Here is a 25,356-nt window from a genome sequence, read left to right as displayed (position 1 = left end):
TGCTGACTCATTGTCTTTCTGCTGGTTGGCTGCTCCAGCAGGACAGGGTGGCTTGTTGGGGTGAGTCCTTAAGGGCACTCCACCTACAGGCCCATAGAGGGGCTTGGAGCTGAGTTGGGCAGTATTCAGGCAAGCCAGAAATGATAGTACAGTGTGACCTACAACTTTTTTTTTTTTTTCGAGATGGAGTTTCACTCTTGTCACCCAGGCTGGAGTACAGTGGCGTGATCTCAGCTCACTGCATCCTCCACCTACCAGGTTCAAGCGATTCTCCTGCTTCATAGCTGGGATTACAGGCGCCTGCCAACACACCTGGCTAATTTTTATATTTTTAGTAGAGATGGGGTTTCACCACATTGGCTAGGCTGGTCTCGAACTCCTGACCTCAGGTGATCCGCCTGCCTCGGCCTTCCAGCGTGCTCGGATTACAGGCGTGAGCCACTGTGCCCGACCTACAACTGCTTCTTGATTCCTTCTTTGGGATCTGATCAGTTAGTAAACAAAATAGATACAGGGCCTCCCCTTAAGAAGCAAACCTTCTAGTGAGGAAAGGTGATAAATCAGTAAACAATAAGTGAGATCATTTCTTTTAGTGGTAAAGCATAAAGACATTTTAAAAATCAGAGCAGAAGATGTATGTTTATATATACAGAGGAAAAACTGTTTATGAAGTCATCTCCAGTGACTGGGATAACGGGCTATTTGTATAATGCTGGCAGTGTTGAAGCAATTGTAAGGAATAAATGGCTATTTTTGTCAAGTTTAATATTAATTACAGTTACTTGCTTCCTTAAGTCCCTTTTGCATAATGAAAGGTAGACCTCGGCCTCCCTCTGTTTGATTTACTGCAAATTTCTGGTTAGGCTTGATGTATGTACTAGCAGGGGGAATACCTCTTCTTTGAGGAAAGAAATTTAGAAGCAATTTGTTCGGAAAGCAAAAATATTTACCATACCTAAATATCATTCTGGAATTTTTTTTTTTTAAGAGACAGGGTCTCACTCTATCACTCAGGCAGTGGCAGGATCATAGCTCACTGTAATCTTGCAGTCCTTGCCTCAGCCTCCTGAGTAGCTGAGACTACAGGCATGCACCATCATGCCCAGCTCATCTTTTTTTTTTTCTAAAGAGATGGGGTCTTGCTATACTCCCCAGGCTGTTCTTGAACTCCTGGGCTCAAGCAATTCTCACACCTTGGCCCCCCCAAGTGCTTGGATTACAGGCATGAGCCACCATTCCTTGTCCTGAAATGATTTTAAATGTGTTTTTTGTTTAATAAAATGAAAAAAATGCACTTTCAAAAACATACCCTTCAACTTTTTATAGACTTGAATCATGTAAAGTACTTACGTTAATTCAACTTTATGAATAAAGGAAAGAAAATGATTTGGAAGTCGAATAAATGGAGATAGAGTAATCAATAGAATTTTAGTAAAATCAATGGGAAATAATTATATAATGGATTTGAAAAGCTTTTTTAAAAATTTATTGAAGATAATGAAGGTGATACAGGAAGTTTACTGATACTGTTATTGTATTATATTGGCTGTATTGTAAGTGCCTTGGAGATGACTGTTACACATCAGTTTGCAAAACTCTTGCTCAGGTCATATAAAGGAGGGGCCACCAACCCCTGCTGACTCATTGTCTTTGTTGGGAACCTTGCCACATAGCAGGAGGTGAGCGGTGGGTGAGCAAGCATTACCTCCTGAGCTCCACCTCCTGTCACATAAGCGGTGACATTAGATTCTCAAAGCAGCGCGAACCCTGTTGTGAACTGTGAATGTGAGGGACCTTGGTTGCACACTCTTTATGAGAATCTAATGCCTGGTGATCTGAGGTGGAAGAGTTTCATCCTGAAAACAGCTCCCCCAACCCCTGCCATCTGTAGAAAAACTGTCTTCCATGAAACCAGCTTCTGGTGCCAAAAAGGTTGGGGACTGCTAATATAAAGGATTCCTGAAAGAACTATAAAAGTGAAGACACAGGAAATTTATAGAATCCCATGACTGTGAAGTCATATACTCCATCTCTGTGGCACAATAATCACCTAAAATAACTGAGAGAATAGGTTTTCCCTTCTTTGAGATCTCCAAGAAAGGATTTTTTTTTTTTGCTCCCCCCAATGAATATTTCCTAAAATTTCCTCCTCTTGAGATTGGTTTGCTTTCTCTTTAACCTTTCTTTGTGGCTTTATAATGACACAGGTAATTACTATTCACTTGTCACTTAAAATTTTCGTTGCTAGTTTTTTTAATCTACGTTTTTCTGGGAAGTTAGTTGGAAAGACTTTGTAAATTTTAATTTTTTTTTCCCGTAGCCTTTTCATTGACTAGTCACTGGGAACATTCTGAATTAATAATACATGTTTTGCATTCATGATTTCTTATCAGCCCTCAAGAATGTGTGTAGATAACCACGGAGAAATTCTTAATTCTTGGGGTTTTCTATCTTCCCCTCATGCCTAACCACAATGATGACATTAAAAAGTTACTATGTGTGGCAGAGCATGGTTGCTCACGCCTGTAATCCCAGCACTTTGGGAGGCAGAGGCAGGCAGATCACATGAGGCCAGGAGTTGGAAACCAGCCTGACCAACAAGGGAAGATCCCATATCTGCTTTTAAAAAAAAAGGATTTACTGTGTGTGGGTTTGGTGTGTGGTCAGTACATGATTTGAGGCACTTTTTGTTTGGAACAACCTGCACATTCAGTACTAACCACAGAGTTTCATAATTCTTTAATTGTTATTTTATAATACAGCCTTCAGATCAAGGTACTAATAACATTAATGTATTTTTTTTAATTTGTTGTTTCATTTCACAAACGATTTGAGGCATTGATGCAAACTATAATTTAGAACAAAGAGTTGAAAAGGGGTTATTTATAATCACTGTCTTTTCATATTTTGTTTTAAATTTTTGACTTTTTAAATAAACAATATATTACGTATTACAATTTTTTTAAAATGCAAAAATCTCCTCTCCCACCCTATTTCTTTGCCTAGTTTCCAACCCTGGAGGAAATTGGTATCAACAGATTTCTGTGTATTATTTCAGAAATAATTAAAGCATAGAGTTTTTTTTGATTTTTTTGTTTGTTTGTTTTTTGTTTTTTGAGATGGAGTCTTGCTGTGTCGCCCAGGCTGGAGTGCAGTGGCACAATCTTGGCTCACTGCAACCTCCACCTCCCAGGTTCAGGCGATTCTCCTGTCTCAGCCTCCCGAGTAGCTGGGATTATAGATGTGTGCCACCATGCCTGGCTAATTTTTGTATTTTTAGTAGTGGCAGGGTTTCACCTTGTTGGCCAGGCTGGTCTCAAACTCCTGACCTCAAGTGATTTGCCCACCTCGGCCTCCCAAAATGCTGGGATTAAAGGTGTGAGCCACCGCACCTGGCCTTTTTTCCTCCTTGTTATGCAAATTCTTGCATACCATAAGTAATGTTTTATACCTTGCTTTTATCACATAAATATTTATCTTGGAGGTATTTTCAAAGTGAAGCCATACAGAGCTTTCTCATTTTTTTGGCTGTTGTTTAGAAGCTCTGTAATTTATTTAGCCAGTGCCCTATTGATAGGCACATAACTTTCCATCAGTTATAGATAGCCCTGTAGAGAAGAACTTTGTACACAAATGATTCTGTATTTCATTTCTTCTGCAAGTATTTTTTGAGCACCCTCTCTCTGTGCTAGGCAGTGTTCTGGGAATATAGCAGTGAGCATATTGACCCCTCTCTCAAACTGGCAACCAAACTGGGGAGACAGCAACAAATAGGGAAACAAACATATATACAAATGGGTAGGGATGGTAAGTGCTTTGAATAAAAATAAGGTAAGGATCTTCGTGAACAGAGGAAAGGTAGGCAATGGCTTGGCTAGTGAAGGCGGGTCAGGCCCCCCAACCTTACTTACCCACCATCCATCTAAACTTCTAAGGCCCATAGGATAGGAGGATGCTAGGGAATTGTACTCCAAGAATGAAACTGAGGACACAGAGCAAATTATTTCAGCTGTCTATATAGAATAGAGGGTGAGTCCTATTAATCTTCATTTTTTCAGTCTCAGACCCAGTTAGTGTTGCTCAACCTTTTTTTTCCTCGTTATGATCCAAAGCCTTCCTCCTTTTCCCCAAGAGCCTTTTTAGACATGGTCCCCCATCACTTCCCCCATGAAATTTTTAATATAGCTAATAGACATAGTTGATATCAGTTATATACTGTGGCCATTTGGAGGGCCACAGACAGTTATAACAGCTAAGATTTTTTATTTTTTTATTTTTTGCCCCACTCCCCAAGAACCAGTGTCTTAGAGCCTCACAGAATGTAGACTCTCAGACTATAGCTCTCTGGCATGCCAGCCAGTCTGTTGGTGTGTGATTGTTGGCAAAATCACAGACAGAATTGTCTTGGTAGAAATCCCTTTGTCTTTGAAATAAGAAAGAAGTGATTGTTTCTTAGATGTGTGTCACCAGAGAAGCCCTCTGGTGACACACATTGGGAAACCTTCCGGTGTGTAAAGTTAGTTGTTCAGGGAGAGTAAAGAGGTAGAATGACTGAGAATTTCAAGAAGCCTAAGAGGAAAACAACAGGAAAGGGTTAGGAAGAAGTTAAGAGCAAAAAGGGGAAAACCTGTTCCCTGCCCCTCTCTGCTCCCTCATTATCTTACTCATATTTAGTATCCCATAGCATTTAAAAAATAAACATGTATTCAACACTTCCTAGGTATCAGGGAGTAAGCTAGCACTTTTTACACGTATTAACTCATTCCATCCTCACAACAGCTGCTTGCAATAGGTTATAATATTCTACTTTACAGATGTGGTTAAGAGAGTCATGCACAAAGCCCTTCCAAGTCAGCGTTGGTCCTTCTCACACCACTCTCTCCCTCTGCCACTAACACATAATAGCATAATGTAGTAGAGTTGGCTGTGTAGTGACTGCCTCTGTTCCTAGAATATGAGCTCTCCACAGGTAGGAACAGTGTTTATTCATCTTTGCCTATCAAGCTTCTAGTGTAATGTGTGGCACAGAGTAGATATCTTATTAATGATGGATGGATGGACAGACTGACAGTTGAATACACTTATGTGTGAGTAAAATTATTTCTTGAGTGAGGGGACCCACAAACCTTTCCATCTATAATCTAGTCCTGCAGGTCTCTGCAGTCTTGGGTTCCACACTACTAAAACTTGATTTTACCAAGATTACTTGGGGTCTCCTTGAAAACAAGTAGTTAAAAACTCTTCTCAGTCCTTGTTTTGGTTACTCCTTTCACACCTGACTCTGCCTCCCTTGGTTCCCTCCTGCCATTCTTCTCTGCAACTGGGTAGCATCTCCATCTCCATCTCCTTCTCCTTTGTAGATTCCTCTTTGTACCATCTTAAAATCAAGGAGACTCAGGCCACTGCTGCAGAGCAGTGGAAAAAAAAAAAAAAAAAAAACTATTTCCTGGTTATAGATTGCACTTCCTAAATATCTTATCTTTTTAATGGAATCTAGGCATTATGGATATAGCTGTGAACAGAAAAGTCAAAGTCCCTGTTCCCATCGAGGTTATGTACTAGTGAGGGAGACAGAATACACAAGCTGGAGGCATCACATTACCTGACTTCAAATTATACTACTAAGCTGTGGTAATCAAACCAGCATGATGCTGGCATAAAAACAGATGCATAGGCCAGGTGCGGTGGCTCATGTCTGTAATCCCAGCACTTTGGGAGGCCAAGGAGGGTGGATCACGAGGTCAGGAGTTTGAGACCAGCATGACTAATATGGTGAAACCCCGTCTCTACTAAAAATACAAAAATTGGCCGGACGTAGTGGTGCATGCCTGTGATCCCAGCTATTCAGGAGGCTGAGACAGGAGAATCGCTTGAACCTAAGAGGTGGAGATTGCAGTGAGCAGAGATCATGCCACTGCACTCCAGCCTGGGCGACAGAGTGAGACTCTGTCTCAAAAAATAAAAATAAGTGCATAAATCAGTGGAACCTAATAGAGAACCCAGAGATAAATTCACATACTCACAGTCAACTTATTTTTGACAAAGGCACCAAGAACATACATTGGGGAAAGAATATCCTCTTCAATAAATGGTGCTGGGAAAATTGGATATCCATATTTAGAAAGAAAAAACTAGACCCTATCTCTCACCGTATACAAAAATCAAATCCAAATGAATTAAAGACTTAAATCTACGACCTGAAACTGTGAACCTACCAGAAGAAAACTTTGGGGGAAACTCTCCAGCACATTGCTCTCAGCAAAGATGTCTTGAGAAAGACCTCAAAAGCACAGACAACCAAAGCAAAAATGAGCAAATGCAAGTGGGATCACATTAAGTTAAAAAGCTTCTGCACCACAAAGGAAACAATCAACAAAGTGAAGAGACAACCCACAGAATAGGAGAAAATATTTGCAAATTACCCATCTGACAAGGAACTAATAACCAGAATATATAAGGATCTCAAATAACTTATAGGAAAAAAATCCAGTTTTAAAATGGGCAAAAGATCTGAATAGATATTTCTCAAAAGAAGACCTACAAATGGCCCACAGGTTTATTAAAAAATGCTCAACATCTCTAATCATCAGAGGAATGCGAATCAAAACTTCAGTGAAATACCATCTCACGCCAGTCAAAATGGCTTTTATAAAAAAACAGTAATGGATGCTAGCAAGGATGCGGAGAAAGGGGAACCCTCATACGCTGTTGGTGGTAATATAAATTAGTACAACCACTATGGAGAATGGTATAGAGGCTCCTCAGAAAACTGAAAAGAGAGCTACTATAAGATCCAGGAATCCCAGGGCTGGGTATATACCCAAAAGAAAAGAAATCAGTGTACCAACAAGATAACCCGTACTCCCATGTTCATCGGAGCACTATTCACAGTACCCAAGATACGGAATCAACCTAAGTGTCCATCAACAGTTGGGTAGATAAAGGAAGTACAGTATATACACACAACGGAATATTATTCAGTCATTAAAAAAACAAAGTCATGCCACTTGCCACAAAACAGATCCAACATTATGTTAGGTGAAATAAGCCAAGTACAGAAAGACAAGTATTGCATGTTCTGTCTCATGTGGGAGCTAAAAAAGAAAATCGATCTCATAGAGATAGAGAATAGAATGATGGTTACCAGAGGCTGGGAAGGATAGTGGGGAGGAGGGAATAAAGAGGGATTGGTTATTAGGTACAAAAATACAGTTAGATAGAAGTAACACAGTCTAGTGTTAGGTAGCACAGCAGAGTGACTGTAGTTAATGATTTTTATTATATATTTCAAAATAACTAGAGTGGAATTGAAATGTTCTAGCACAAAAAAGTGATAAATGCTTGAGGTGATGGAAACCCCAATTCCCTGATTCAATCATTATACATTGTACACTTGTATCAAATTTCACATATACTTCATAAATACAACTATTATGTATCCATAAAAACTAAAAATTAAAAGATAAATCTGAGCAAAAAAAAACCCAAACACAGTAATTTCAGATAATGATACATGCTATGAAAAAATGTGAAAAGGAAATGGGAAAAGCCCTCCTTACTCTGACAGAAGCAGTTGGAGAAAATTCACCGTAAGAGCTACAATTTTGGCAGAGGTGTTAATGGAAGTGCTAAAATGATTTGAGGAATTATTTGTACACATATACGTGTACTGTAGTATAGTGTTTAAGAACACAAGCTCTGGAGCTACACCACCTAAATTCAATTTTCTTTTCTTTTCTTTTTTTTTGAGACAGTCTCTCTCACTCAGGCTGGAATGCAGTGGTGATCTCGGCTCACTGCAACCTCCGCCTCCCAGATTTAAATGATTCTCCTGCCTCAGCCTCCCAAGTAGCTGGAACTACAGTTGCACACCACCATACCTGGCTAGTTTTTGTATTTTTAGCAGAGACGGTGTCTCCCCATGTTGGCCAGGCTGGTCTTGAACTCCTGACCTCCAGTGATCCGCCTGCCTCAGCCTCCCAAAGTGCTGGGATTACAGGCGTGAGCCACCATGCCCAGCCTACACTGCCTAAATTCAAATCTTAGCTCCTCACTCACATGCTTTATGGTTCTGCACAAATGACTCCACCTCTGTTCCTTCAGCTGCAAAGTAGTGATAATTATGTCACCTAACCTACAGAGGTGTCATGCAGGTTCAATGAAATAATGCATGGAAAGCCCTTCAACAGAGCCTGGTGTGTGGAAAATGCTCAGTCAATAGTAGCTGGTTTTATTGTTCATGTGGACTTTATTTTTTAACCATGTCCCATCTTCTCTTTGCTTTTTCAGCTCCAGGGTCTGAGCCACAATGTGATCTTCACCTTGGATTCTTTGTTAAAAGGAGACCTAAAGGGAGTCAAAGGAGTAAGTGTTCAGAAATTTGATTTTCACTTTAACTTGAAAGGATTAATTTTTTTTTCCTCTTTCAAGATCATAGTAGTACTTGTATTTGAAAGACTCTTTGAACATTTTTAGCGTTAAAAATGCTCTTGGAAAATGATCATTGGAAAAAAATGTGCCTCTTCACATAATGGTGTTGACAGAGGAACGAGATTAGGCACTTTCAAGAAGATTGGGAAGGTCCTCCATAGGTAGGAGAGAGAAGCTAAGCCCGAGTCTTGGCTCCCACAGTGTGACCACTGGGGACCCAGCCCTTCTGAACCTTGGGCTCCTGCTTCATCAGCATGACCAGGGCACTTACCCTTCTTTCCTCTCTCAGGCTTCTTGTGTATATAGTACATGGTTTGATGTTGGCCAGGCACAGTGGTCATGCCTATAATCCGAGCACTTTGGGAGACCATGGCGGCGGGTAAATCGCTTGAGCCCAGGAGTTCAAGACCAGCCTGGGCAACATAATAAGACCCCCATGTCTACAGAAAAAGTACAAAAATTAGCCAGGGGTGGTGGTGAGTGCCTGTAGTTCTGGCTACTCAGGAAGCTGAGGTGGGAAGATCGATTGAGCCTGGGAGTTCAAGGCTACAGTGAGCTGTGATTGCGGCACTGCACTCCATTCTAGGCAACAGAGTGAGACCCTGTCAAAAAAAAAAAAAAATGGTGTAACGTGCTTAAAGTGAAGTTCCCAGTGTCCTATAAAGGAAGCAGTTCTTGCTAAGATGTTATTTCAAAACTATTTATTCATTTTCAGCAAAAGTAGATGCAATTTTAATTTCATTTTCCCTTTTCTAAGGATCTCAAGAAGCCATTTGACAAAGCCTGGAAAGATTATGAGACAAAGTTGTAAGTGGTTTTTTGTTTAGTTTTTGTTTTTTAATATTATTGTGAATTTTGAACAACAGCAAAAAAAACTTAACTGGAAAAAGGACAGAGCCCTTAACTAACAACTTCTCAACAAAAACCTGTTTAGTATATCCTCTAGCATATCCTTATTAGGGCTAAGAGGTTGGGTACACTGACCTAAAGTGGTTGCATGTCCTTTGCTATTTGTCTGAAGGGAGAGATACTTTTACTATCAGTTGTTCTGGCATTTATGGCTGCTAGTACTATCAAGTTATAGGGCTATGACTCTCATTATAGATAGCATGTAATTATGGACCATATATGTTTCTGTATAGTATAACAGTTGGGAAATAATAAAAGTAACAGCTAATACTGTGACATCTTGGTGCCTGCCAGGACCTGCACTAAGTGTTTTTGGCATGTATGACCTCTTCACAGGAAACTATCTGTACAACTTTACTCTCTGTTTATATACATCAGGGAAACTGAAACCTAGAGAGGCTAAGGGTCTCATGAAAGGCTAGAAAGCTAGTTACGTGTCCAGCTAGCATTCACTCCAGGTCTGTCTGACCACAGAGCCTCAGCATAGCATGGGCACTGAAGTCAGACCACCAACCTCGTGGAGTTCTTTGTTAGGGATTAGGGCAATAAGCACTTTGCAAGGTGCTCGGCCCGTCTTAATACTGTGTGTATCATACCACGTTCCTTTATTATTATTACTCTGAGACGTTTGTAACACCAAGCAGGAGGGTGGAGTGGGAGGAGATATGTATTTTTAAAGCTTTTCATAAAAGTCTTGGACAACTACAAACATAAGAGAATGAAACATTTCTGTAGGCAGCAATAGCAGCAGGATAAAAACAAGCAAAAGAAAAACAAATTCAGGATTAAAAAAAGTAGTTTTTCCCAAACTACTTTTGTAATTATGTAAAAAGTGCATTGTTAGGGACTTGCTGTCTTCGGAATATATCCGTACATTGACAGTTCTAAATGCAGCAGAGAACACAAAGTTCTTAAAATGGTCAACTGATAAATGAATGCTGTGGGCTATGAGTCTTTCTATATGAAAAGTGGGTCATGAGTACTCAACTTGTAAGCTAAGTACTGCCGCTGCCCAGAGACAACAGTGCATGAACTTGGAATGGAATAGAATTAAGTACTTAGAAAACGGAAGGACAAAGGGGGAAGAAAAAAACCTTGTTCTACACTTGTAGAATATGTCTTCTTTGTAGGATATAGGAACAACAAAACATGATGTAATATGTGCTTTGTCAACTAAAGTATTACCAATATTAGGTAGTACAACTGTATTTATATTTTTTAAATCTCTGTTGGCTGAAGATCTAGAAGTATCTGGTGCTTAGTATTATAAATGACTTAGAATATAAAGCATTCTAAGATGGTACAGGTGCTCTTCCTTGTACTTCTCACTCAACATATGAACTTGTCTGGCTTTTCTTTTTTTTTTCCTTTTTCTTTTTCTTTTTTTTTTTTTTTGAGGCGGAGTTTCACTCTTGTTGCCCAGGCTAGAGTTCAGTGGTGCAATCTCGGCTCACTGCAGCCTCTGCCTCCTGGGTTCAAGCGATTCTCCTGCCTCAGACTCCCGAGTAATTGGGATTACAGGCGTCTGCCACCAACACCCAGCTAATTTTTTGTATTTTTAGTAGAGACGGGGTTTCGCCATATTGGCCAGGCTGGTCTCGAACTCCTGGCCTCAGGTGATCCACCTGCCTCAGCCAAAGTGCTGGGATTACAGGCGTGAGCCACCGTGCCCTGCCTGGCTGTCCATTTTTCTATATTGTCCTCTACAATCTAAATTTGGTGAGGACCACAACCACATTATTCTTATATATGGTGTTATTCTACCAGTGCCTAATGACTCATAGTTTATGTACTATTTCATTGAGGAAATAAAAGAATTATTCAGACCTGGAAATGTATAACAGGAATAGCAAGTTGAGTGGGTCCTGAATTTGAGAGCTTATGAAGGCAGGTTTTGTTTGTTTGCTTAGTAAATCCCTGTCAACAATTTTCCTAAAATAGACTTCTTTGTCACTAAAGTATAGTGGTGCAGGAAAGAAAGAAAACAAGCATTTGTCTCTTTGATATACTGGGACTTATGCGGTTATAAGTTAACAGAAAACAAAATGACTCCACACAAAAAAGTTCATTTATTAGTTTTGATAATGGAGAAGGCTGGACGTTTTCTGTGGTCTTCCATTTGGAACTCTGGAGGCAGTGAAGTTTGTAATGATTTAGATCACAGACTTAGAAATCATTACCAGTTTTGTGACCTTGAGCCAAAATACTTAATTTTGATGATCCTTACTTGTAAAATAATATAAAAATTACCTACTTCTCTGGGTTTTTGTGAGGACAAGATAAGGTAGTGTGTTGAAGCAGTTGTCACAGTGTTTAGCATAGGGAAGTCACACAATAAATAGTTTCTACTAAGTTTTTTAAGAATCAAATTTCATTTGGTCAAAATGATAAATGTACATAAACTAAAACACCAGATAGTACTTTTACTAGTTAAGACTTACTCTGTCAGCATGTGATGGAAACCCCAAATAACAGTGGCTTCAACATTGTTAAAGTTTATCATAGAACAGAGCATTCTAGGATGGACTAGGTACCCTTTGTAGCACTTCTCAGCTATCTGTATTGTCCTCCACAATCTAAACTCAGTGATTTTATGTCATACCTAATGGTACAGGGTTCTTTATAAATCATGACAGGGAAAATACTAAGTAGGCAACAAATGTGCTTCTAATGGAAACACAGTGGCCCTCTGCCTGCCCCTCTTGATCCTGTTAGTCCCTCCCCTTTTTCCAACTCTTTTACCTGCTTGCTGACTTACCTACACGTTCCTCAGTATTCTCTTGCTCTTTCTAGCTTTAGCTGTGGTGTATTGCTGTGGTAGACGAGGATTACATTCCCTTGCACAGACACCCCATCACTTTCGCACCCTTGTTCATCCATTATGGTTAATAGAACAATTTTTATTAAACTAGTTTTAGTGTTTACATTTTTATAGGTATAAGCATTCATTGCTAATCTGAATGGTAGAATAGGATTGAATTTCTGTTCTTAGAGTACAGTTGTTTGCTTTTTCTTAATGACATAACTGCCTCATTTCTTCATTTGCTTAGTTCTGTGTGAATCTTCTGTGAAGTTTTATCTGCTCTAGCAGATGTGAGACACCTGTCAATAATATTTCTGTTTATAAAGTACCTTATGTATTTTATTAGAATGATTATATATCTATTAGTATTAAATTGTGTCAGTTTCTTCTTTCCTGGAGACATCCCTTTGCAGAGCTGTTTAGATCAGCAGTACAGCTGCCATCCTGGGATGGCGTTTGACTCTCTTTAGTTTTAAATCTAATTTCTCTTGACTAGTATAGTTCCATATTTTGGTGGCCCATTACCTCCAGTAGTTTTCAGAGAACAGCTCTAAAGGAGGCAAAGATTTGGGGTTTTGTGTTTCCAAAATTATCCTCATTCTGCCACCACAAAAAGTGATAGTCATAAATCACTTTTATAAAAGTGGTAAATCAGTATAAAATACTGATTTTATAATAATTTTCAGGCACGGTGGCTCATGCTTGTGGTCCCAGCACTTTGGGAAACCAAGGTGGGCAAATCGCTTGAGGTCGAAAGTTTGAGACCAGCCTGGCCAACATGGCAAAACCTTGTCTCTACTGAAAAATACAAAAATTAGCTGGGCGTGGTGGCAGGTTCCTGTAGTCCCAGCTACTCAGGAGGCTGAGGCGGGAGAGTCGCTTGAACCCAGGAGGCAGAGGTTGTAGTGAGCCAAGATCGGACCACTGCACTCCAGCCTGGGCAAGAAAGTGAGACTTGGTCTCGAAAATAATAACAATAATAATAATAATTTTATGTCAAAATGTTGAAGGCATTGTTCCATTGTTTTCTACTTTCCAGTATTGCTAATAAAAAAAAAATCTGATACCTTTCTGATTCCCATTTATTTGTATGTAATATGTGGTGGTTGTTTGTTGCATTTATTTTTGGTTAGAGAATGTAAGGTCTTGTCTCTGTAAAAGGTTTTACGAAGAGTCTTCAAGTGCCACAGTATGTGCATTCTGTTTGCAATCTTTCTGTTTACAAGTTTTAGTTCATCACTCCTGGAAACTTCTTGTAATTCTTCCTGTTTTTTCTTTTATTCCTCTTTCTGGAATTTTCATTATATAATATTTGACTTCCTAGACGGTTCTTAAAATTTTCTTCTCTTTTCTGTTCTATTTGTATTATATTTTAGGTTATTTTTTCAGTGTTTTTTCCCCACTCTTTCAGTTAGCTTTTTTATTTTGGCTGTCATTTTAAATTTCTGAGAGCTCTTTTGCTCAATTGGGTTTTTTTTTTCTTTTGCCTTTTTATAGTTTCTGTTTCTTGTTTCATAGATGCAATATTTTAGCTGAAGATTTAATGACATTTTGTAAAATGTTTTGTCTGCTTCCTTATTGCCTCTGGTTCCTTCCCAACCATCCCCCTTTTGTTATTAATACTTTCACTCTCACTTTCATTTTGGAGACTTCTAATCTTTGGGTGCATTCATATTTCAGAGCAAGGTACCCAAAGACTAAAAGCTTATATGCATCATTAGAGATCTGCTTTCTGCAAGAAAGCAAAAAGCCTTCTTTTTAGGTTTCAAGTTTTAGGATGTGAAGGCAGCTCTTTTATTAGGGGTTTTCCAAATGTTAGTGTCTGAGGTTTGTCTCAGAGCCTTGCAGTTCTTTCACGCTCCTGCTTAGTAATCACATATGGTGGCATTTTGGAAGCTATGTAAGTGAGGGAGACAGAGAACCCTATAGTTTGAGGTGCTCTCCTTCTCTTTTCAGCCTTGCTCTTCCAAATATTTATTGAATTCTGTCATCCTTTTTTGTCTTCAATTCTTCTTGTCTTTGGGAGATTATCTGTTCTTATGCCTTGACTCTCATTTTAGTGGGATCACTGGAGGAAGAAGAAATAAAGACATGTATGTTTAAGTCACCATGGTAAATTGAAAGGCTTATTATTAAGTTATGCCTGTCCCTCCATATTTCTTCTCTTCCCACCCACATCAGTGGAGAAAGAGCTGAGATTTATTCTTTCTGTTCAAATCCCTGTTATGCCTCTTTGACTGCCAAGGTGGCGTGATTAAAGAGTTTCTTAAATATAATAGCATTAGGGTATTAGAGTCAATCCCAGCTGGGTTTATAAGTAGACTTTTCATTGGCTTGATCGGTGGATTTTCCACTATGTCTGTGTATAGGTAAGGATGTTGGCTTTCTTCAAGGTTGGTTTCCCCTACCACCACTATAACTTAAAGAAGACTTGACGGGTAAATCGGTTAGTCTTTGCATTCACAGCTAGAAATTACAGGTTGTTTCTGAAATTAGAAGTCCATTTTCAGGTTAATGATTTTTGGAAAGCAGGCTATAATCATTGGTATTATTACCAGAGTATCATCTATCAGAGCCGAGCACTAGCGTCAGCTACTATAATGTGGGCCTTTCTTCTTTATCACCTCGTTTCCCCTGGCCCCCTCCCCACACACAGAAGAACATTTTCATAGGATTCCAAATTAGGATTTCTTCTGAATTTTGTACAGTCCAGTGACAAGTGGTTGACTGATTAAAGTATGTTCTTGGAATGTGGAAATAGCTCAAGTTTAGAGGAATGTTGGAAATTACCTTTGACTCAATTTTGTGCATACCCACAAAGACCCATTATATACTTTAATTATTTGAAATAATTGAAGTCTTGCAAGCTGTCGATATTCAAGGAAAGCCTCATGTCTCCAACTTTCTGATTCTTTTTTATTATAAAGTGCTTTACCCAATGGTAGGTAAACTATCAAAATTTCTTCATGCCTACCAAAACTTAAGAGAATGTGTATGAATCTGTCATCTGTAAGATCAGAGGAAAAATGTAAGAGGTTTCCCATATGAAAATCCATACAGTGTGTGTGTTCTGTTTGAATGTAGGCTTTTACTTCTGATTGATTCTACCAACTTAAGAATTCTTGCCTTTCAACTTTAGGAATTAATAATCAGTGGCTTTTGTTAACGGGAAGACATGAGTGTGGTTTGTTTTTAGTAGACTTCCTTCTTGAGCAGAAGATACAGAGAGTTCCCATATGCTCCCTCCCCCGACACATGCACAGCCTCTCCCATTATCACTGACCCCCACCAGAGTGGTACAATTGATACAACTGATGAACCTACATAGACACATCGTCACCCCAAATCCATAGTTTGTATTAGGGTCTACTGTTAGTATTGTACATGAGTGTATTTTTTTTTTTTAAATAATGACATTGGCTTTAATTACAGTACAAAAATTGAGAAAGAGAAAAGAGAGCACGCAAAACAACATGGGATGATCCGCACAGAGATAACAGGAGCTGAGATTGCGGAAGAAATGGAGAAGGAAAGGCGCCTCTTTCAGCTCCAAATGTGTGAAGTAAGAATGGACTTTTCCGTCATTTGCCTAGAATTATAACAACTCTGATCTTTTCCTGCTAGTCAGCAGTCTTTATGCTTAAAGGCAGACTGTGTTTGATTATTAGAGAGGAAACTGTTTCTTAAGGATTCTAATCTCCATTTTTCTCCAAGCCTTTTGGGAACCTGCCATTGCACTGTTGTCTCATATTTTGAGCCTTGGCCCTATGGGGCTGTTTAAGCCAAAACAGGATTCTTTGGTGAGAACCTTAATGTTGCTTGTGAGTGGTTGTGGGAGGAAAACATTGGTGAGAGGTAACACTGGTGAATATTAAGTTTTATTGGTGTATGTTTAGAGCATGTTTTTTTAACCATATGTCCGGTTTGAATGAAAACTCAAATGAAGTTGTCATTAAGAAAGTCGATTTCACCAAAAAATGCAACAAAAAGCATGCTGCCTTAAACTTAGAGCAGTGGTTCTCAAACTGAATTCCAATTGAACATGAACACTTCTTGACCTAGAAACCAACCTGTTCTGACACAGCTGTTGAGTAAGAGTTTCTTTTGCAGTTTTCAGAAAATATTAAAGTGGAGAACTTTCTCAAATTTTTTTCCTCCCCTAGATTTTTTTCTCCTTTCCTTTTCCTTCCTTCCTCTCTTTCTCTCTCTCTATTCCCTCCTTCTCTTTCTCTTTCCCCCTTCCTTCCCCTTCCCCTCCCTCCCTCCCTCCCTCCCTTCCTTCCTTCCCTCCCTCTCTCTCTCTCTTTCTTTCTCTCTCTCTCTTTCTCACCTCTCTCTCTCTCATTCTCTTTCTCTTTCTCTCTTTCTTTTTCTCTGTGTCTTTTTTCTGTTTCATAACCCTTTGGCTCCTTGAGTTTGTGTGCTCATGAGCCTTTTCACACAATAAAACAAGTGAGCAAGCAGCAAACAGTGTCAATAGAAAATCTTGACCAGTACACAGTACAAGTACACTATTATGTTTAGTTACCTGAATAAATTAGTGGGTTATTCTTCTTTTTATTCTTTAATTTTTGAGTAGTAAAAATTCTTTCTGATTCACCTCTTTTTCCTAAAGTTTCAATATCCTATGGTATATTCTTTGATGAGAATGCTATTCTACGTACTTTCTGCAAAGAACAATCAATCTTTCAGGTTTTTTACCACATAAACTATACGTTTGAGATCCACTGCACCAAGGGGAAATAATAATTCTAGAATGTTTTGCTGTGTTTTATTCCTGCTTGTCGAGTAAACTAATCATAAAAGAATTTACAAAATGCTAACACTCTAGTCAATTTGTTTTGAACACTTTGTGACTGCGAAATCAGCATTCTCTAAACTGTCTAAAGGACACCAAGGCTTGGTAACTTGTGCAGATTCAGGGGTGATGTTCAGCCACCTGAACCCATGGCTGAAGAGCCCTATCTGGAATTAATCAATGCAAAACTCTGTTTTATTTTCACAGTATCTCATTAAAGTTAATGAAATCAAGACCAAAAAGGGTGTGGATCTGCTGCAGAATCTTATAAAGTATTACCATGCACAGTGCAAGTGAGTAGAATATTGCAAGCATTGTTGTTAGCCCAATTAGTGCCCCCTGTACTTCATTATTTGTCTTAATCCTCTTCATATCTTTTCTTCATCTCGTGACTAAATAAAGTGATGACCTTTTTCAGCTAACTGGATAAGAAATAGTGTCTTCCATCTTCAGTGTTTTATACAAATCAGTAGCTCAAATTAGGGCTTAAAAATACTGTCTTCCTTACAAGAAGACAAATACTTACAAATACTTCTTCCTAAATTTGATCGCCTGTGGAGCTCTTATTACAGATGCATGATCCCCTGCCACTGAAGAGTCCTTTCTGATGACCCCCTTCCCTGACTCTCTTACTTGGCATTTTGCCTTTTTTTTTCCTTTGAGATGGAGTCTGACTCTGTTGCCAGGCTGGAGTGCAGTGGTGCAGTCTTGGCTCACTCTAATCTCCGCCTCCTGGGTTCAGGCAATTCTTCTGCCTCAGCCTCCCCAGTAGTTGGGATGACAGGCGCACGCCACCACACCCAATTAATTTTTTTTTTGTATTGTTAGTAGAGACGGGGTCTCACCATGATGGCCAGGATGGCCTTGATATCCTGACCTCATGATCCGCCCGCCTTGGCCTATTATTGCACCATTTGCACCACGTATTTCCACCTGGAGTCTTCGGTTTTGTTTTGTTTCATCTAAATTAAGTGAATTTAAATAGTTTGGGCATTAAGAATACTTTGCATTTGTACATGGATTCCTATATAATTGGTGTTATATTTTGAGAAATACCATTGTTCTACACTGGCACCATTTTTGTTTGCCTATATTGCAGGGCTATCTTTTTATTATGTTTGTCATTCTGTGGTGCCACATTTGCTTGTTTACTTATTGGGTTAACTTTCATGAGTTTTCTGGTAGAGTCTGTGTGTGAAAATGTGCCAGCTACACATAGAGACTCTACCAGAAAAGTAAAGTCTGTATTAGTAAAGTCTGTATTCATTGATGGAGGTTATACAGAAAATAATGCAAGGACCTTCCAGAAGTGGAATGGACAGCTCTTATAAGCAAAACAATGTAAAGGTCATTTGGACTAGATAAAATACTCTCAAAAAAGTTAAATTCATAATTTTCTTTGATCTTTCTTATTCTTTTCAATAGTTATATTTAGAAAGATACCTGTATTCAACTAAAACATTTAAGGAGGTCAGCGTTAATATTATGGCAAAAGCACAAAGCTTGGGTTAGACAAATTAGATGAGTCCACATTTTGGCTCTGCAGCTAGTTAACTGTATTCTTAATCAGGTACTTCACTAAACCTCAGTATACTCACTCGTCAAGTTGGGTTACAATTCTGTAGCAACCACCTTAGGGTTTTTGTAAGGCTGTAAAAAGTGAAAAAGAATGCATGTGGAGTGCTTACCCCAGTGCCTGCAACCTTGTATGTGTTGACAGCTGTGATGATTCTAAGTGGCATTTAAAATTATTTATTTATATATTTTATTCTCTAAGATATTTCTCTTAAGGAAAACCTTTTTGATGATCAAATTGTTGTTTACATAAATTTGATGATGTTAACTTTTTTTTCAAAGTAAATTCTACCTTATATAAGTGTCTTTCAAAAATAAAAATAATATATTGAAGTAGAAACAGTTTTCACCTTCTTAAGATTAAGTTTGTTTATTGAAGACCTGGATTAACTAACTTACTTTTGGCTTTGTAGTGTGGTTGGGCAGTTATGAAACTTTGGCCTGTGTTGTAATGGTCCCTGATTTAGTATTGGGTGGAATTTTTTATCTTTCATCAAATTGTTTTCCTGAAAACATTTAATTCCTTTGAAAGTTTTAAAGAAATAAGTGAATCTCTCAGTCTCCTGAATTCTGCAATACTTTGGCAGCAAAACTGATTTCACCTGACTTTAGAAATCTATTTTCACGTTAAATTCTCTAAGTTTATAAAGAAGAGTTTGGCCTACACAAACAAGAGTTTTTCAAAATAGAAGATGCTTTGTAAAGTATACATATATTAGCCTTCTCTAGTAATGGTGATTCTAACTTGTATAGCTAATGCATCCTGCCTTTATTCTCTTATTCTTTGCTTTTTCCCTTTCCACAAATATGTATTAGTCTTTTACCAAAGATCAGCTACTGTGCCCAGTTCTGGGATAGAGATAAAGCAAGGCTTTTCTGCTCAGGAGTTAATTGTCCAGGTATAGGAAGTAAGTCAGATCCATTATTAATCATAATGGGGCTGGACAGTGACAGGTACCATGGAGCATCAAGAGGAAGAGAGACGGCTGGGCGCAGTGGCTCACGCCTGTAATCCCCGCACTTTGGGAGGCTGAGGCAGGTGGATTATTAGATTACAGGAGTTCAACACCAGCCTGACCAACGTGGCAAAACCCCGTTTCTACTAAAAGTACAAAATTAGCCAGTTGTGGTTGCGCATACCTGTAATCCCAGCTACTTGGGAGGCTGAGGCAGGAGAATCGCTTGAATCTAGGAGGCGGGGGTTGCAGTGAGCCGAGATCGCGCCGTTGCACTCCAGCCTGGACAAGAGCAAAACTCCATCTCAAAAGAAAAAAAAAAAAAAAACAGGAAGAGAGACATCTGACCAGGAGGACTGAGGAGAAGGTATTACCACCTTGAAGGAAGTGGTGGGACCTGTCATTGAACTTAGAGGATAGCTAGGATTCTGTTACCAGGTTGCAATCTGGTAGAAGAATGTCCCCTAGGTCAGAGAGAGATCATCAAAAGAAAACCCTACACAGTAAAAACCTTGTAGGGAGAGATGTTCTGAGACATCAAGTAGTAGAACCATGTTATAAGGGGATTCAACTAAAAGTTACTCCATGGTTGAACCCCAAGAACTCTATCATAGCAAGAAACCAGAGTAGTTTCCTTTATTCTTTTCTACTTCTGTCAATTCCTCAAAACTCTTAATAGGCATATTGTATGGACCTGTTAAGCATTCTCTACTTAGGTGTTTTTTTGTTTTGTTTTTAAGATTTATTCTTCTCAGTACTTACTTCAGTTCCCAAAGTGATTTTCAGTACAAAGTCAGCTGGTACTCAACAGTGAATTTGCCTAGGTAATAATAGTCACGACACTTCAGTGTGGATGAAGCTACTACACTGGAGAAATAAATAAAGGGAGCAGAAAAGAAGGGCTTTTAACTGTTTCCAACCCATTTCAGCTCACTCACTAATTACTGCTCAATTTCAGACATGAACATTGTCGGTAACATGCTGCTTTCCAAACAGACATATCCTCCAGTTCACCTGCTCCTTTTACCTCCTCACAAGTGTCATTATGACCTGCAGAGTTAACAGCATTTGTAAACATTGCTTTATTATCTGTCATTTTACAGATAATAAGAATAATAGCTAACATTTACCGAGAGCTTATTTTCTGGGATGAATTATATAGGCCCTGCCTCTAAGTTCTTTACATGTGTTTCCTTATTTAATATTCCCAACACTCAAGAAATTGTAGCTCAGAAAGGATCAGTATTTTGCTCAAAGTCATGTTCATTCATTTAATAAACGCTTAGTAAATGTGTCAAAGCAGACAAAGTAAGCACAGGAAACCAAAGAAAAATATAAATTGGACTTCAAAATTAAAAACTTTTGTTCATGGAAGTATATTATCAAGAAAGTAAAAGACAACCCACAGAATAGGAGAAAATATTCACAAAATATTTTTCTGAAAAGAGTCCGATATCCAGAATATATAAAAAACTCAACAACAGTCCAGGTGTGCTGGCTCACACCTATAATCCTAGAACTTTAGGAGGCCGATGCGGGAGGATCACTTGAGCCCAGGAGTTCGCGACCAGCCTGGGCAACACAGGGAGACCCTGTCTTTACAAAAAATAAAAATAAAAAATTACCCAGGTGTGGTGGCGCACGCCTATATTCCCAGCTACTTGGGAGGCCAAGGTGGGAGGATCGCTTGAGCCCAGGAGATCAAGGCTGCAGTGAGCCATAATGACTCACTCCAGCCTAGGCAACAAAGCAAGACTCCGTATATTAAAAAAATTGTACACACACACACACACACACACACACACACACACACACACACACACGAATGGCCAGAAAAACATGTTAAAAAGTGCTCAACATCATTAGTCAGTGTTAAGTACAAATCAAAACCTCAATGAAATAGCACTTCACACCCACTGGGATTGTTGTAATTAAAAAAAGTCTTGGTGAGGATGTGGGAAGATTGCAACCTATGCATTGCCAGTAGGAATGTAAATGGTGCAACTTCTTTGGAAAACAGTTTGGGAATTTCTCAGAAAGTTAAACATAGAATTATTTAAATAAAAATGTGTACATGAATATTTATAACAGTGTTATTTACAATAAACAAAACACGGAAACACCCAGATATCCATCAGTTGATAAAAGGTTAAACAAAATGTGGTATATCAAAATGGAACATTGTTCAGCCACAATGCTGAATGTGAATGACATATTGATACATGTTACATATGGGTGAACATTTAAAACATTAATGCTAAGTGAAAGAAGCCAGACAAAAGATGGCATATGTTCACTAACCCAGCAGCTCTCTAAACCCCTTCGTTTAGAAGATTCAATAGAGGTTTTATTACATAGGCATGATTGATTAAATCATTGGCTGTTGGTGATTGGCCCAATCTCCAGCCCCTCTGCCCTCCCCAGAGGTGGGAGGAGGGGTGGGGCTGAAAGTTCTGAACCTAGTTGCATGGTTGGTTCTGTAACGAGACTAAAAAGAGATTCCATGAATTGTGTATAATAGTGCGGTGACTGGTACAGAGTAAATACTCAGTTACATGTTGGCTGCCATTACTGTTACTGTTATTTATTTTTGAAGATCTTGTTATGTTACAGTAATTTATAGAGAAAGTGGCTAAGAGATAAATGAGACATCCTCGAGGTAATTTTCCCTTCTATTTGGAAGATTTATGTGTTAAGTGTAGTGATAGGTAGTCAGAACTCACACATGTGCTTCACTTTCCAGCTAACAACACTTTTATCTGTAGTAGCTCATCTGATGCTCCTTGAAACTAGAAAATGTCCACTTTGGAGATGAGCATTCTGTTATTCAGACAGGGTGAATAACTGCCCGAGGTTACCACGTATAGTGAGATTTAGAGCCAAAATATGAAATACGATATGGTTTTGACTCCTAAGCCTTTTTTTTTTTTTTTTTTTGGAGACGGAGTCTTTCCACTCTGTCACCCAGGTGGGAGTACAGTGGCGTGATTTCTGCTCACTGCACCCTCCACCTATTGGGTTCAAACATCAAGCAGTCCTCCTGCCTCAGCCTCCCAAGTAGCTGGGACTACAGGCACATGCTGCCACGCCCAGCTAATTTTTTTTTTTTTTTTTTTTTTTTTAGTAGAGACAGGGTTTTACCGTGTTGCCCAGGCTGGTCTCGAACTCCTGAGCTCAGGCAATCTACCCATCTCGGCCTCCCAAAGTGTTAGGATTACAGACGTGAGCCACCACACCCGGCCTTTTTATTTTTTTTTTCTTTTTGAGTCAGAGTCTTACTCTGTCACCCAGCCTGGAGTGCAGTGGTACAATCCTAGCTCACTGCAGCTTCAACCTCCTGGGTTCAAGCGATCCACCCACCTCAGTCTCCCAAGTAGCTGGGACTACAGGCATGTACCACCACGCCTGGCTAATTTTTGTATTTTTTTTGTAGAGACAGGGCTTCACCATGTTGTCCAGGTTGAGACCAGGTTGGTCTCAAACTCCTGGGCTCAAGCAGTCATGCTGCCTTGGCCCCCCAAAGTGCTGGTGTTACAGGCATGAGACACGTGTGCAGTAGCCCTTGCATGTCCACTGAACTAGGACCAGCTAAAACAGAGAGAAGAGAGAAAGGAGGAACACAGAAGCCACTGCGCTCTGTGAAATGTTTTGGCAGGTCGTGGTGGCTCTCTGTCTACCCTGTCCACAGCTGGAACTGTGACCCTCAAGGAGAAGAGAATGAAGCTCAGAGGGACAGTGCAGATGACAGCATGTCACCCTTTGCTTTTTATGGTGTCACTGATATATTGCTAATGACTGCCATGGTTATTTTATTCTTCTCCTACAACTCGTCCTCCTTTCCTGCTCCTATTTCTTACCAAAACTAGAACTTGGCCCTCCCTAAAATGACTTTCTGCAAGGGGCTTGCCTCCGAATTGTTCATCCCAGAGAAAATGTTGATTCTTTAATTTTGTTTTACCTGATTAATATGTGATATCCTTAAGAAAAAAATTAGAAACTGAAGTTAAGGAAGAATGAAAAAAACCCTATAATCTCCTCACTTAGATTACTAGATTCATGTATCTGGTTTGTTTTGTTTACAAAAATGGGATTATGCTACAGATTAAAGCAATTATTACATTGATTTTTCTTAGGCTCTGGGTATGTAACAGTCTGAATAATTGAAGCAGAAGGAAAGTAAATTTGTTTGGAGTCTTCAGCCTTGTAATTGACAGGAATTTTCATTTTTATCAATGCCATTTCAAACTAAAACAGTTCCGTCAATCTCCCTAAAATTTATAACGTGTTCTTCAGTATTTCTTTTGTGCTGTTCAAATATTTGCTTATTCTTTTTCTGGAGTGTTGTCCAGTAGAAGTTTCTGCTATGGTGGAAATGTTCATACTCTTTACCCTCTACATGGTACCCACTGGCCACACGTGGCTACCGAGCACTTGAAATATGGCTTATGAGACTTCAGGAACAGAATTTTTCATTTAATTTTTAATAGCCACATGTGACTAGTGGCTGCCATATTGGAAAACACAGATCAAGAGCATTCTCATTGAAACTCACCTTTAAAAAAAAAAAATTGGGAAGAGATTTAGTTAGTGTTCTCTTATTTTTAAAAAATGTTTATTTCAATAGTTTCTGGAGTACAGGCGGTTTTTTATTACATGGATAAGTTATTTAGTGGTGATTTCTGGGATCTTGGTGTACCTATCACCCAAGCAAAACTCACATTTTTTTAAAGCATAATGATTAAATTCCCTTTATGTTGAAAGTGAAAATGAAATACCTTTTCAAAAATATCTACAAAGAATCTGTATCCCTCTGCAAAGGAAACAGTTCCTTATATGATAAAGTTATGCAGCTCCAGGGAAGAGAATGATTTCTTGAGCACATGCTAACTGCCCCACACTTTGCTGGGTGGTTTCACACGTCCTATCTGTATTATTTACCCATTTACACATGAGCAAACTGAGGCCAAGAGAAGTTAAATGACTTGACAGAACACAGATTCTTGGTCATAATCATCTGACCCCAAAGCCATTGCTTTTTCTGTTGTAAGAAGTCCTGACAACATCCATCTTAAATTTAAATGCTCTACCTTCAAAACTTTTCTCCAGAAATCACTGAAGTGCATTATCAGAGACCAAAACAGATTTTGCTATGATTAACTCTTACCCATACTTTCAACTCCTGGGCATATATCCCTTCCTTGATGTAGAAGATGCTGGTTTCAGGTTAACACTTATGGATGGCCCGCTCTGTGCAGAACATTGCCAGCCTCTCCAGGTCTGTCACTTAGGCCTGGGCACACATGCTCAATGAAGCCACTGCTTTGACTATCAGGTCTAGAGAATACTGCTTATGGGGTAGCAGCCGAGCTGAGTCTTGATAAAAGAGAGTTTGGCAGGCAGGTTGATAGGGTTTGGCTCCATGTCCCCACCCAAATCTCACCTTGAATTGTAATCTCCATAATCCCCACATGTCGAGGGTGGGACCAGGTAGAGTTAATTGAGTCATGGGGCAGTTTCCCCCATGCTGTTCTCTTGATAGTGAGTGAGTCTCACGGGATCTGATGGTTTTTTAAGTGTCTGGCATTTCTCCTGCTGGCATTATTCTCTCTCCTGCCGCCCTGTGAAGAGGTGCCTTCTGCCATGGTTGTAAGTTTCCTGAGGCCTCCCTAGCCATGTGGAACTGTGAGTCAATTAAACCTCTTTTCTTTATAAATTACTCAGTCTCGGGTATTTCTTCATAGCAACATGAGAACGTACTACTACACAGATATAGAGGGGAAGGGCATTCCAGGCAGAGTGAATAGCGTATGCAAAGGCTGAAGTGGGGAAGGATGGATTGAAAAAGAACAAGCAACTAGAAATAATGTAGCATGGCTAGACCTTGG

The 25,356-nt window shown here is 39.2% G+C and overlaps 1 protein-coding gene across 15 annotated transcripts in view; it reads left to right on the top strand.

The window, feature by feature from the left end:
- The window catches only part of ASAP1 (ArfGAP with SH3 domain, ankyrin repeat and PH domain 1), a 392,196-nt gene that overhangs the window by 248,716 nt on the left and 118,124 nt on the right, over positions 1 to 25,356 (top strand). For all 15 annotated transcript variants that reach the window (XM_054499217.2, XM_063669081.1, XM_063669076.1 and 12 more), the window contains 4 exons: positions 8,290 to 8,364; positions 9,188 to 9,237; positions 15,575 to 15,704; positions 17,148 to 17,233. In XM_054499217.2, coding sequence (XP_054355192.1) covers positions 8,290 to 8,364; positions 9,188 to 9,237; positions 15,575 to 15,704; positions 17,148 to 17,233 — 341 coding nt within the window. The remainder of the gene's footprint in view (positions 1 to 8,289; positions 8,365 to 9,187; positions 9,238 to 15,574; positions 15,705 to 17,147; positions 17,234 to 25,356) is intronic.

This window comes from Pongo pygmaeus, chromosome 7 (assembly GCF_028885625.2).
Source record: "Pongo pygmaeus isolate AG05252 chromosome 7, NHGRI_mPonPyg2-v2.0_pri, whole genome shotgun sequence".
NCBI lineage: Eukaryota > Metazoa > Chordata > Mammalia > Primates > Hominidae > Pongo > Pongo pygmaeus.
Note: the sequence above shows the minus strand (reverse complement) of the source record. Positions and strands in the feature narration are given on the sequence as shown.